The sequence below is a fragment of the Vitis vinifera genome, chromosome 19 (genome assembly GCF_030704535.1).
Source record: "Vitis vinifera cultivar Pinot Noir 40024 chromosome 19, ASM3070453v1".
NCBI lineage: Eukaryota > Viridiplantae > Streptophyta > Magnoliopsida > Vitales > Vitaceae > Vitis > Vitis vinifera.
In genome coordinates, this window is record NC_081823.1 from 7,680,332 (window position 1) to 7,693,697 (window position 13,366).

General features: G+C 33.9%; 1 protein-coding gene across 1 annotated transcript; it reads right to left on the minus strand.

Annotated features, from left to right (window-relative positions):
• Window positions 1–1,183: 1,183 nt before the first annotated feature.
• On the minus strand, window positions 1,184–9,340 carry LOC100253712 (kinesin-like protein KIN-12F). Its single transcript, XM_010646215.3, has 16 exons — window positions 8,975–9,340; window positions 8,738–8,875; window positions 8,390–8,473; window positions 8,147–8,272; window positions 7,992–8,051; window positions 7,841–7,894; window positions 7,660–7,752; window positions 7,456–7,551; window positions 5,490–5,638; window positions 4,700–4,849; window positions 4,158–4,287; window positions 3,046–4,074; window positions 2,866–2,955; window positions 2,597–2,716; window positions 1,725–2,501; window positions 1,184–1,637 (listed from the first exon to the last, which is right to left on the minus strand). The coding sequence occupies exons 1-16, from the start codon at window positions 9,257–9,259 to the stop codon at window positions 1,395–1,397; spliced, it is 3,624 nt and encodes a 1,207-aa protein (XP_010644517.1). The 5' UTR covers window positions 9,260–9,340; the 3' UTR covers window positions 1,184–1,394.
• Between the last annotated feature and the right edge of the window lie 4,026 nt (window positions 9,341–13,366).

The window sequence follows — 13,366 nt, forward strand, 5'->3', positions numbered from 1 at the left end:
TCAAGGAAAATGAGATAAGAAAAAACAAGAAAGAAAATATAATAGAAAATTTTAAAATATTTTCTAAAAAAAAAAAAGGAAAGTTTGAAAAAGTGGATTGTTAATAATTTAAATTTATTTCTTAAAAGTTTAGGATTTTTATTCATCATTTTCTTTCCTTCTATTTTTTATATCTATTTTTTTAAAAAAAATTAATAACTAAATATAGTATTTCTTTTAAAGTAATAATATTTAATAGGAAATCAATGAAAATAAATTATAGAGTAAAAATTGCAACAAAATAAAAGAAAAAAAAACTTATATAGTAAAAATAAAAATAATGTATTATTTTTAATCATTTTTTATAAAATCATTTAAAAAATAATTATGATTTTTTATTTTAGTTTTTTAAGAATTGTAATTTCATAACACTAAGGAAATAAATAAAAATAAATTTGATTTGAACGAGACAACCCTTAGTCTGAAAATAATAAAAATCTATATTTTACAAAAAGACAAATATGAAATAAAAAAAGTTATAAAAACTAAAAATTTACTTAGATAATCAAATTGTTAGCTTTTTTTTTCGTGTGGTCATATATAAATTATATTTGTGTAAATATTATTTTTTAATTATAAATAAGAAATAAATGAAATTTAATTTGTACATTATGTTTATCAGTAATGGAAAAAAATAGAAAAGTATAACCTATGCAATTATATAAATGCATTCAAATTTATAACCCACCATTACCCATGAATTTGTACATAATGGTTGTAAATAATGAGTATAATTCTCATATATAGTCTTTAATTGAAAGACTAAAAGATATACAACTTTTATAAGTTAAGGTCTCAAGTCACGTCACACTCTCATTCTTATGTCATTTTATTATTTTATTTTTAACAACATACATTATTACACAAGTAACTCATCCACTATATGAGAGTAGTGAGTTGAAGACATTGAAATTATATTTTAAAATAATTATTTTCATATAAAGTTTATAAAAGTTTGGTTAACAAACCGTGTCAGAACTTAGCTAAATGAAATTATTTATCGTATTTAGAAGAAAGTCAACCTCTCAAAAAATATTTGATAAAATAATTTAATATTATAACTTAAAATTAAAAATGATAGGAAGAATGAGACCAGAGAGATAAGTAAGGGCAAGTATTCAACTGAATTTAAAAACAAAAAAAATAGTTACAAATGTAAATTCTAAGTATTATCAAGAGTTTGGAATCCCATGAAAAATCATATCAGTCTTATATTACACATCACACAGCAGGTAAAAAATGCAAATAGGAAAAGAATTAGAGGTGTTCATGAATTGTGTATTGATTGGAACTTGGACCCAAGTAGGGTCTGATTATTCTAAATTGGCTAGGCTTTGATATTTTTTCAGGGTTACCTAGTAATGCTCCTGATATATAGCTCCAAACTCTGCTCTCCATGCCTGATCATCATCTGGAGTAGAGATCATGTTGTTCTCTGCTATATCAGAATCCTCCCTACTCAGTATTGCAGATTGTGGCAGCCTGCTCTCTGCAAGGTACTGTTTCATTGTCACCATCTCCATCTTGTGTTTTCTCTTTAGCTTCTCCATTTGCTTTTTCAACCTCTCATTCTCTTGCTGAACCATATTGTAGTTGTCCTGTACAGATGTGTGGAAAGGTCATGAACGATTGGATTAGACAGAAACTAGATTTTTTAATAACTATATGAATTTTCAGTTAGTTACCTCAGAGACTGAGGCTGCTTCCTCAGCTTCTCTGAGCCTGACAAGGAGTTCCCCTGCAGCATGAACAGCTTCTGCTGTGTCTCTGAGTTGAAGTTTGAGACTCTTGTTCTCCTTTATCAAGTGTTCCCTCTCTCTCTCCTTCTCCCTTCTCAGGGTTGAAAGCTCTGCAGCCAGGTACTTGTGAAAACGAGAGCCATTGCCTTTAGCTCCTGCTTTTGCAGCTGCCCTCTTCACCTCTGCTATCCCTTCCATGATATTCCGGTGCTTTTCAGCCAACTCATTATGCTTGTCTTGTAGGTCAGCATAGTGTTCAACAAATCTAGCGTGCCCAAGGACAGCTCTATGAAGTGCATCATCCAACTCTTCGGTGCACTTCTTCTCCAATCTCAACTCCATCTCCATCTTCTCTGCCCGCCTGCGGTGGGATTCAATATCAATCCTCAGTTCATCTGTTAGAGAAATCCAATCGCTCTCCATTTCTGTCCATCTCTGCCTTTCCCTCTCTAGTTCTTCCTCGCTATTATTATGAGAATCTACACTTTTTTGCAGTTGAATGGAACGTGAGAGCAAAGAAGATCTCAGTTTTTCAGTAGACATTTTTGCAGATGCATCAGACTCCAACTTGTTCCTTAAACTTTGAATTTCCTTAAGAAGTGCTTCTTTCTCATTCATGTCAAAGGATGTATTCCTGCACTCACGCTTGGTTTCTTCCTGGACTTCCTTTATTTCCTTTATAATTTCTAGCTCATGATTCTCATCACAATGGAATTTCAGAAGCTGTAAATATTCACCAAAAAATGACAGAATTGTTAAATGTAATAGTATGAGGTTGAATTATCACTAACAAAAAAAGTAGGAGGATAATGACTAACCTTGTACTCTTCATTTTTAATCTCCCCAAGTGCTATTATTTCTTTGTTACCAGCTTCAAGATGAAGAGTATTGCTTTCCTGGCTATATTTTGTGGTGGAACTCTGTTGCAGTTGCTCTACCTGCAGGAATTCAAATTATTAATAAATTTGAAACCAATTATTGATATTCCTTTTTTTTTTTTTTTTAATTCGACAGACAAACAGAATTTCATATTCAAGGCAATTATTGATATATTCTATGGAATATATAAATAGCAATAAATTATCACCAGACGGTTTAGCTGCTCAATTTTAGCTGCTTGCTCCATACAAACGTTTTCTAGCTCCTTCTGTCTCTTCATGGCTTCTGGACCCTGATACTGGAGAAACAGAATACGCAAATTTACACAAAGATCACAAATAGAATACAGAGTCAAATTGCTTTTCAAGTTACTTGAGTCTAGACATACTTTGTACACTGGATTGGCCAATCCATTAGAATTCCCTGATTCATCTGCAGCTACAATCCATCTCTTCAAGCTATCCTGGACTTCATCAGAGCCATCAAATCCTGTTCGCCGGCAAGAAGTGCACAAGAAAGTAGCAGATGGTGCATCTAGAGATGGCTTCTCTTCCGGAAATTTTTGAACAGAGGCATCAACTTTCTCTACTTCTGGACATGGTTTCAGTGCCAAGTGTTCAAAGGAGAAGGCAACTGAAGATTTGTTTGATGCAGAGTTCCGCTGGTGATAGTCAATTATCTGTAAACCTCTTTGAAGGCTAGCAGCCAGTGACTCAGTGGTGCCTGGAATTACCTTGCTTGACTGCAAAGAGGATCGAATCTGATCACTTTGTTTGAGCGACTGGTGCAATACATCTGAATTCAACTTGAAACTGTTTGAAGCATTGTTTTGACTTGCCAAAGAGCTTGATGAGAAAATTATGCTTTTCCTCAGGGAATTTCCTATTCTTGGAGACTCAGACAATGTAGGGTCTTGGAGAAATGGAGACTGACGACATGAACTGATTGAAAGGCTACTTCTGGATGCAGGATTCATAGTTCTTGAAGGGACATCCATAGGATTATCCATAGTTGTGGCCATGTTGTTGTGAGGAAGTTCCTTCTGAGGTATTTCCAAGTTTATTTCTCCTGTTTCACCTTCTTCTTGACAGCTAATGTCAGGTTCACTCATCAAGTCCATCTCAGAATTTTCTTCTAGGGAACAGAAATGGATGGAATCTCTGTCATCAGATGAGTCCTTTGATTGATCTTCACAAGAACTATGCAAGTTATCTAGCTGCAGATGTAATTCCCTTACATCATGCTCATCAATATTTAGCTCTTCCTCAGAATCATTATCTATGTGGGGAAGAAGCAAGGAGCGATTGAGGCTTACTCTCAATTGATTCAAGCTTTCACGTACATTTCTCCCTTTAAAGTATCCATTGTTACTTCCAGTGGAATTATATACATCTGATTTTGCTCTTATAAGTTCTTCCTGCAGCCAACAAAATGCACATTTTATCAGCTTTAGTTTGATCATCAAAAGCACACACAAATTCCTGAAGGACAAGATGATACCTTCAATTGGCGAATCTTATCACTCAAATCATTGACATGATCCTCAGTTATTTCATTTATCACTGGCTCATTTGATATGCATTTTGCTCTCTGTCCAAATCTGAGTGTGCTCAGTGTTTCACCATTACTCCTGCATTCAAAAAAGACAACCTTCGTTCAGAAAGTAACAAAAGAAAAAGGAAAAGACACTAGGGGCCTGTGGTACTGGTGTGCAGTGTGCACTTTCAGTAGAACAGCAATCCTTTTTTTGTTTTACTTTAGGGAATATCTACAACATGAAGTGACTCAATCGGATAGTCATTCATCAATTGCTTACAATGATCTTCATGAAACCAAATTTTGGATATTATTATTTAACAGTGCCATCATGGGCAGTGGGAAGATACTGGGAATGACCAAAGAGTAGTGCTGACACCACCAGCACTAACGCCTAACTACAGAAGCATTACAACTAACATCATAATGTTAATATCCTGACGGGTTGAATCATTATTAATCATGCTTCACAATAAAACATAGACAAGAGTTATAAGTTCACGTACTTGCTATCTGGGGAGATGGCACAGATAACTGTTAGTTTGGCATTGCCACCAAGCGATTCTCGCAGCATATGTGTTAAAGAGGAACTTCTGTAAGGAATGTCTTTGGGCCTCTCAATTTGAGTTCCTTTAGCAAGAACATTCACCAAGAGCCTGCACCCATTAAATACCAAAGTCATAATTATAAGAAGCTAGCAGCAAACTAACTCAACCATGTCTAGCTACTTTGAAGTTCTAAGAAAATTAATAATCACACATATTATCATGAAGCAGTAGCCTAAATCGACCATGGCTAGTGACATGGAAGTTCTAAGAAAATAAATAATCACATATATTTTGAATGCAGCCATGTGTGAGGTGTTACTACCAAGTTAAAAACTTATTTATGGCATGAAATAAAGGGAAATTTGGTTGCAATCATAACAGCAGAATCAAAACTGAAACATACAACACTAAGTTCAAAGATTTTCATTTAAATATATTATTTTAAAGGGGAAAGGAAAGATCTGAAATAAAGAAGTTCCACTGAACTCATTCATTCAAATAAAGAATAGACCAAAAGGAGAATCTTGAGGGCAGTACACTTCAACAAGTATTTATATAAAGATTTTTATTTTTCTTTTTGTTTCCCACTTCAATCCTGAATAGAATTTTCTTTAAAATGGATGTTTCTTTTCACAAAAAGGGAAAAAGAGAAAAATGCACAGTTTTGATACGAACAACCTGATACTAGCAGTATCCATCTTTCACCTGGAGGGAAATGAATAAGGATTACAAGGTTATGGGGTCATACCCAAGCTGTGATAGGGACTTCTTTACATTTTTGCCTTCCCGTACTCTTAGTATACCAGCATCATCTAGTTTATTTCTTTCCATTCCTGCAAGATCAACAAGGCTGATTCTGCTTGTTTTGGAACTACCAAAACATTTTGATGAGGTTTCCTGAGGCAACAGTTTTTTCCAAAAGAAAAAATGGAGAATATCAGAAGAAGCAATAATCAAATTGCTAATACGGCCAACAACATTGAGAGATAATAACAAAATAACCAAAAAAAAAAAAAAACAAATATATCCACATTAGGCACATAATTGGATTTTACACTGATCAAGTGTGCTATACAAATATAGAGATTGCATCCAGACTTCATTTGGATCTGGGTGACAAAAATTTATTCTATCAGGCATTAGGGACTGCAGGAGCAAAAGAATAAGCTACTAATGGTTGAAGGAAAAAATGCAAGCAACAATTGTGAATCCATACAGTGTACCCAAAGACTGAGAGTAATACATAGGAGCTTAGATATTATTGCCTGATCCAAGGGATCATCATAATTCCAGCACATAAGTGCATGGTTTTAACATCTTCAGCTTGTGCATGGATAACGGATAGAATGAACATTGAAACACTTTATAACCACTAATATGCCAAAATATAAATATTGCATCCAGACTTCAGTTGGATCGAGGCGGTATAAATTTCATCTATCAAGCAGAGCCACAGAATGAGCATATGCCACCAGAGTCATGGTTGAAGCAAAAAAAATGCAAGCAACAATTGTGAGTCTAGAATTACAAAATACACCAAAAAGCTGAAGGTAATATTGTAACCAACCACTCTTGCTTAGATATTGTTCACTTTGGGTCCAAAAGGACCTCCCGGCTTTAAAAGAAGCTTTTCCCCTAACAGCCGATGTGGGATATCACAATCATCCCTAACAGCTGATGTGGGATATCGCAATCATGTAAGACCAAGTAGACAAATGCCTCTTATGGGGCCAAACAGAGAAAGGAGTTTGACCCACATCGAGGTTGGGGATTGACTTTAATACTATTCATAGTGCTTCCTCCTGTGTCCCAGAACTCAATGATGACCTACTCTCTCTCCTGTATCCCATAGGATTGCTAGGTTGTTCAAACAAACACCTTTTAGGGCCTTGTTACTAATTCAGTAGTGACCCACTTCCTCTTGTGTACCACTCTCTCTCCCATGTCCCACAAGATTGTAGGGTTGTCCAAATAAACACCGCTTTGATACTATTCAATAGTGACCCACTCCCTCTTATGTCCTACAAGATTACAAGCTAATCAAATAGACACCCTTTATGGCGTTGAAACAAATAGAGGAGTTCAGCTCTAATACTATTCAGTAATGACCTACTCTTTTAGGGCCTTGATACTATTCAGTAGTGACCCAGACCGACTTCCTCTTGTGTCCCACTCTCTCTTCCATGTCCCACAGGATTGCAGGGTTGTCTAAATAAACACCGCTTTGATACTATTCAGTAGTGACCCATTCCCTCTTATGTCCTACAAGATTACGAACTAATCAAACAGACACCCTTTATAGCTCTGATATTATTCAGTAATGATCTACTCCCTCCTGTATCCCACAAGAGAGCATGCTAAATAGACAACACCCTTGCCAAACAAACAAAGATCCACTTTGAGGTAAGGGATTGGCTTTGGATCCAAAGGAACTCTTGCGGCTTTAAAATGTGTTAACACCATAAGAGGAGTCCATGCTAGTTATACAATATCAATAACTTTTTTTCATATTCGAAGTGCATAATTAAATATCTTATCTCTATCGGTTTATGCATGAATAATGGGTTGAATGAAAATTGAAACACTTCATAACCTTGAAAATTGTCATTCCATAAGAAATCTATAACAAACAATAAAATCTATTCACAAAATAATGTCTTAACTCCTAATAGTAATTAGTTGAAATTATGAAACTCCAACTAGCAATTATATACCTTGCACCAAGACTCAATGATGCAAGTAAACACAACATGGGATCGAGAGCTCTTTGAATTTATGCTTGTTGCCCCAACTTTTCTACTTGAAAGCCCCTGCATCATATAAATAAAGCTCAACTAAATAATGAGCGAAAGAAGAGCATGGGAAGCAGAAATCCCAACAAAGGAACTCAATCCAAAAAGAGTCTTGTAATTGTCTACCTTGATCAAAATTTGAGTTACGTCCTCATAGCTAGTCACATATTCCTCAGTCAAATTCTCAACATAAAACCCATTTTTGGGATCATCCTTTATCTGAAATAATTTAACCAATCCCATTATTACTATAAAGCATCTAAACCCAGGTATAAAGAAAAAGGTCAAGAATGAAAAAGATCTCCACCTCAAGGTTCCTCTGGGTTGGATCAAGTAAATCCCCAATTTGTTCATTATATATCTGTGAGAATAAATCCATGACACATTGCGTTAACACCTTACAATACTTGAAACTAAAAAGTTGAAGCACATGCACTCAAGAGGAGTTTTAGATGTACCTCAAGGAATGAACACCGACACTGATAATTTATCTGCTTGCCTACAAAGTTCTCTTGTTCCTATATTATAATTAAAAAGAAAAAAAAATGTCATGAATCGCAATTTTACATTCCTCATCTTCTCTTTTTCATTAAAATTGAGAAACAAAACCTACTTTCTGAATCTCAGCAAACAGCATCTGGAAAATTCGAGGAACAATGCCCAGGTGACTGGTGGTGGATTGACCCTCAACCATGGCACTTGGGGGACCCCACATTGTGTAAGTCTTTCCGCTTCCAGTCTTGCAAAATATTCAAAGAAGTCAAGTCATTGTGAACTCACAGTTGAATAAATCTACTAAATTCTTTTGGAAATAGCAAAATAAAAAATAAAAAATGTGAACATATTCTATAGATACCTGTCCATATGACAAAATCGAAGTGTTGTAACCAGCTAATGCATCTTTAACTAAGGGCACGCCAACCAACTGAAAAATATCTTCCTGTAAAAAAATGAAACAGAAGCGAATGAGCAATTTCTTATCCTTCATTTGGCAGCCCAGAAAACCGTGGGAGAGAAAGAAAAATGAGAATTGAAATTTCGAATCTCATGTATCAAATGATTGAAATATTCGTCTGACTAGAGGTTTTAGTTATTCAAAGTTCTATTTTATTTTTTCATTTCTCTACGTTTCTCGGCAACCAAATGAAACAATTAATCTCTTTATAACTGAAAATAAAAATGTAAAACATGAATTCTCTAGTACCTGCTTCGAACTCGAATCTAAGACTGAATCAAACATGAACTTCCGATCCCCAACCGACAATGTATCTGAAGAAAGTTTCTTCACCGTCCGTTCACCCTCCCTCTCATGCTCATTTACAGGCCTAATTCTCACCACAACCTACCACACAAAGCACAAAAATCACGCAAAACAGTCAAATTAACTTCAAGTTTAACACAATTTCAAAATTAGGCTTCAACATCAAAGCTTCTAAGATACCTTGACGGTTGGATCCGGCTCCGGAGGCATCGGTAGCCCTTTCTGGCTGTCCGATCTGGTGACTTCTTTGGAAAAAATTGGCTCCGGTGGTGATTGCTTGGTGACGGAAGGCAGCGGTTGGGAATCAGTCAGTTGAGTGTTGGGATCAGTGTTTTCGGAGTTAGATTTGGGCTTTGTGCGAAATGAGGATGATTTGTGCTTGGATTTGGGAAGGAGCTTGCGGAGCGATGAAGTTGAGAGGCTTTGGAGAAAGCCATTATCGGAGGTCTCTGTGCTGGATTTCATGGTTGCAGCCTTGCAGAAAGAGAGAGAGAGAGAGAGACAGACAGACAGAGAGATTTGAATGTGGAAAAGAGGGTAGAGGAGAGAACGTTTATGGTATGGAGGATGATGACCGTTGGGCAATGAATTTTAGTCCATTAGGGTTTCTTCAACATTTGAAAGGATGTAAATGACCCAATTCTCCTCTACTTTTCCTAGGTTGCTTTCATGAAAGTAAAATGGTAAACGGTGACTTTTAGACAAATCTATCATTTTCTTTTTATTTCAACTCTTGCTTAGGAAAAAATTATCTTCTTTCCCTATATTTAAATTTGAATTAGTTAGAATATTGATTTAAAACTTTTGTAGTCTTTTGAAATATCGGTATTTCTCGTGATTTTTTTAGTCTTTGAAGTACATTTACTTCTTATATTTTATCTCGATAAATTTAATTTAAATCGAGTTTGATTAATAAAACAAATCTAGTGTCACTGTAAATAAAGATTTGTTGTATTAAGTTCAATTAAAGAGATTAGAAAAAAAAAGGAAATGGGGTAAGTTTTTTTCTTTTTTTAAATTTAAAATTTTGTTATGATTGGAATAAGAGAAATATTACTATAATATATTTTTATAAATCTTAACAAATTTGATGATTAGCATTGTAAATTAAGAGAAATTTCTTAAAATAGGGAAAAGTCATTTATATTAAGAAAAATAATTTTTCACTAAAATTAGTCGAGCAAAAGTTTGAACTTCACCATTTGTGAAAAGTTAATTTTATTAAGAAAAATAAGTTTTTACTAAAATTAATTAAGAAAAAATTTCGAAAACGTCTGACTGAAGGGGTGTGAAATGATTCGATGATTTTGAATTTGTTTCATAGTTGGAGACTAATGAACCATCATTATTGTGCTATCTCGTCATGTATGATGATTATGGACCCACCCTTTGGCACTCTACTTTAGTAATAATACAAGGTTGCCTCTTCATTAACCTCTTAAACTTGGAGGGCTTGGTCCTTTTGGAAGAAAAGGAGGGACTATTTGGTCTATTTGTAATATTCAAATATAGAGCCGTTGTGGAGCGGAGATTGAAAGAAAAGCTAGAGTCACTGTCAGTTGTTTTTAGTGATTACAGGCCACAGCTGCATGCGTGACGTCTAAACTTGGGGGCCCAATTTTTTGAAAACCTGAGGAGGCAACTCTGCAACAAGCCCATGAAGTTACTGAAACAGAGCTTCCAATCAAGGCCCAAAGACAATGGACTTTAAGCCTTCTACTTCGCTAGGCTAATGGGCCAAATATGAGCCCGTTTCTTAATTCTTTTATGACCATTTAGCCCACCTCATACCAAGCTGCAAGCTCATATTGGGTTGGGCCTAATATTTGCTCTAAAGATGATAATGAGACTAATCTATACATTACTAGCATCCAATCTCTAAAGCAATCCTTTAAGTTTAGGGTATGTTTGGTTCCAAAAGTATTAAAGAAAAGAAACACAAACAAACATATTTTTATGTTTGATTTTAACGTACAAAATATCAAAGAAAATAAAATATAATTAAAATTAATTAAAATTTTATATATTTTAAAATTATTTAATCTTTATATAATAAAAAAATAACTTAAATGAGTTTTAAAAAACATGCAAAAATAATTCAATAATTTTAAATCTAATTTCATTTTTCTTAGTTTTTTTTTCCTTCCACTTTTTCTTTTTATTTTCTTTCCCTCACATTTTCCCTTAAATTTTATGGAAACCAAACATAGCCTTAAGCTCTTTTCAATCTTAAAAAAATGTGAGAGGAAGAAAATAAAAATAAAAAATTGATGTAAAAAGAAAAACAAAAGAAAAATATAAAAATAAGTTTACATTTAATAAAATTTTCTTACATATTTCTTCAAATTTATTTATCTTATTTCCTTATTAGTTTTCAGAATATGAAAAAAATTAAAATAATTTCTATTATATATATATATATATATATTTTTTTTTTTTTTTTTCCAATTTTTTATGGTAGACTAAAAAAGAAAAAGAAAAAGAAAAAAAAGGGATTTATTTCCTTCTTTTTCTTTCATACTTTCCCTAATCCAAAGGGTTGAAGAGACTTCTTGCCTTTTTCTAGAGTATGCTTTTTCTCATCTCATTGAATCTATTGCCTGGAGTATTTATTGAAATTGAACAATTCCATGCCTTATATATATCAAGTCAAAGTCCATCTCCTAGAAAAGTTTTTTTTTTATTTTTTATTTCTTTTTATTGAGAAACTTTGATGATTGGGTCCACCCAAACTAATGATGTGTCATAAGCTCTATAATTTTCTACCCTCTTCCAAAAGTGAAAAAAAAAAAAAAGTCTAGGTTATACTAAAATGAATAGACATAAAAAGAAAAAATATTTTAACATGGGTGATTATTCTCAAATTAACAAAAATAAATAAATAAATTAATTTCCAACATTTAAAAAAAAAAAGAAAAAAAGAAAAGAAAAGGGAAGGATCACAAGCTTTGAAGTGGGAGAGGTGAAAAGCAGCAATTTGATCCAATTCACATGTAGGTGAAATGGGTTGAGGAAGAATGTGAGTTGGGGTAAGTGTTGGACAGGGACATGGGCATTTAAAAGTCAAAGGCAACATTTCAAGGGTTCAACCATATCATTTAATAGTGATGGCATGGGGCTCAATGGAGAAAGAGGATGCCCTCTTTTTCAATTTGCTTTTATGTTTTCTATCTTATCTATAAATGATTTTTTAGAAGAGTCAAGATTTGTTTACTTTTCTCCCCTTAGGAGGAAATTTGGTATCCAATGGAAGTTTCTTGATTTCTATTTGTTTTAATTTACATTACAATAATTATCAATCATTTGTTTCAATATTTCATGAAGAAAAAATAGAAAAAAAAAAAAAAAAAAACCCCAATCTCTCTTTTCTCCTCTCATTCTCTCTTCTATGGTATCAATTTATTATTATAAATTAAGTAGAGACAAGAGGACCAAACATGCCCTAAGTTGATCTTAAGTTTTAAATTTCAAAGAACCACTCCAAAGCTACTTTAGTGGTGGGATTAGGTGAATAAAATAAATTTTACATCATGTCTCCATGTCTCTACATTAGTGATTAGCCACTTACAAACCACAAACAACCCCCTAATTAGTGTACCACTTAATTTTGGGGGAAAAAAATTGGAAGGATTTTATTGGGTGCCTAACAAAAAGGGGGAATGTGATTCAAGAAATTCTACTCAAATAAGTCCCATACCTTTCCATCATTCTCAAAAGAAAAAGAAAAAAGAGGAAAGAGGAAAAAGAGGATGAAGGACAGAGAATTAGTCCACATATCTCCATCAAGGGAGAGGAGTATGGAGGCCAAGTGTCTTCTTGAGAAAAGGGAAAAAAAAAAACCCCCTTGTGAGAGAGGAGGGGCCAAGTAGGCCACCTTCCCAAAAGTCTAATTTGGAAGGATCCTATAATTTCAAGGAGATAGTTAAGGGCCATCAAGGAGTGGCCCCTCCAAGTGATTTTTATTGAAGGGCCCATGGCCCACCATAATTGGCCTTTGATTTCTACCACTTTGGCTTTAGTTTGAATAATACACCACAACACCTCGTGGGAAAGCATTTTTATTGGGCCCAACAATAATGAAAAGAAAAGAAAAAGAATGGATAGTGCTCTCCCTTTTCTAACATAGTGGGAGGGTTTTGGTACTTAAAAGTGTGAATTCTCTCACAAGTTGTACAACTTTGCTTTTGGCAAATCTTGATTAATTTATCATTTTCGATTTTGGTGTATCTTTTTAGTTTTATTTTTTTCCTATCATTGAGAAGAAAATGAGACGTTAACAACTAAAATGATGTTTTGGATACAAGAAAATGACTTCCCATTTTTAATTTATGTGAAGTCATTATCAAAATAACTATTTGACACTTTACATATATCACCCATATCTGTTCATATTATTTGAGAGATACCATGTATCATCTTAATTTGATGGTTCTGCAATATGATCCCTACAGGATTCTTCAGATTAGTTTTCTTACACTCATAATGGACATTAGAGTGAGAAAGTCGGTTAGATTGACTTCCACTCTGATGATCATATCAATCATCGATGATCAAAAGATTTAATATGTAAAT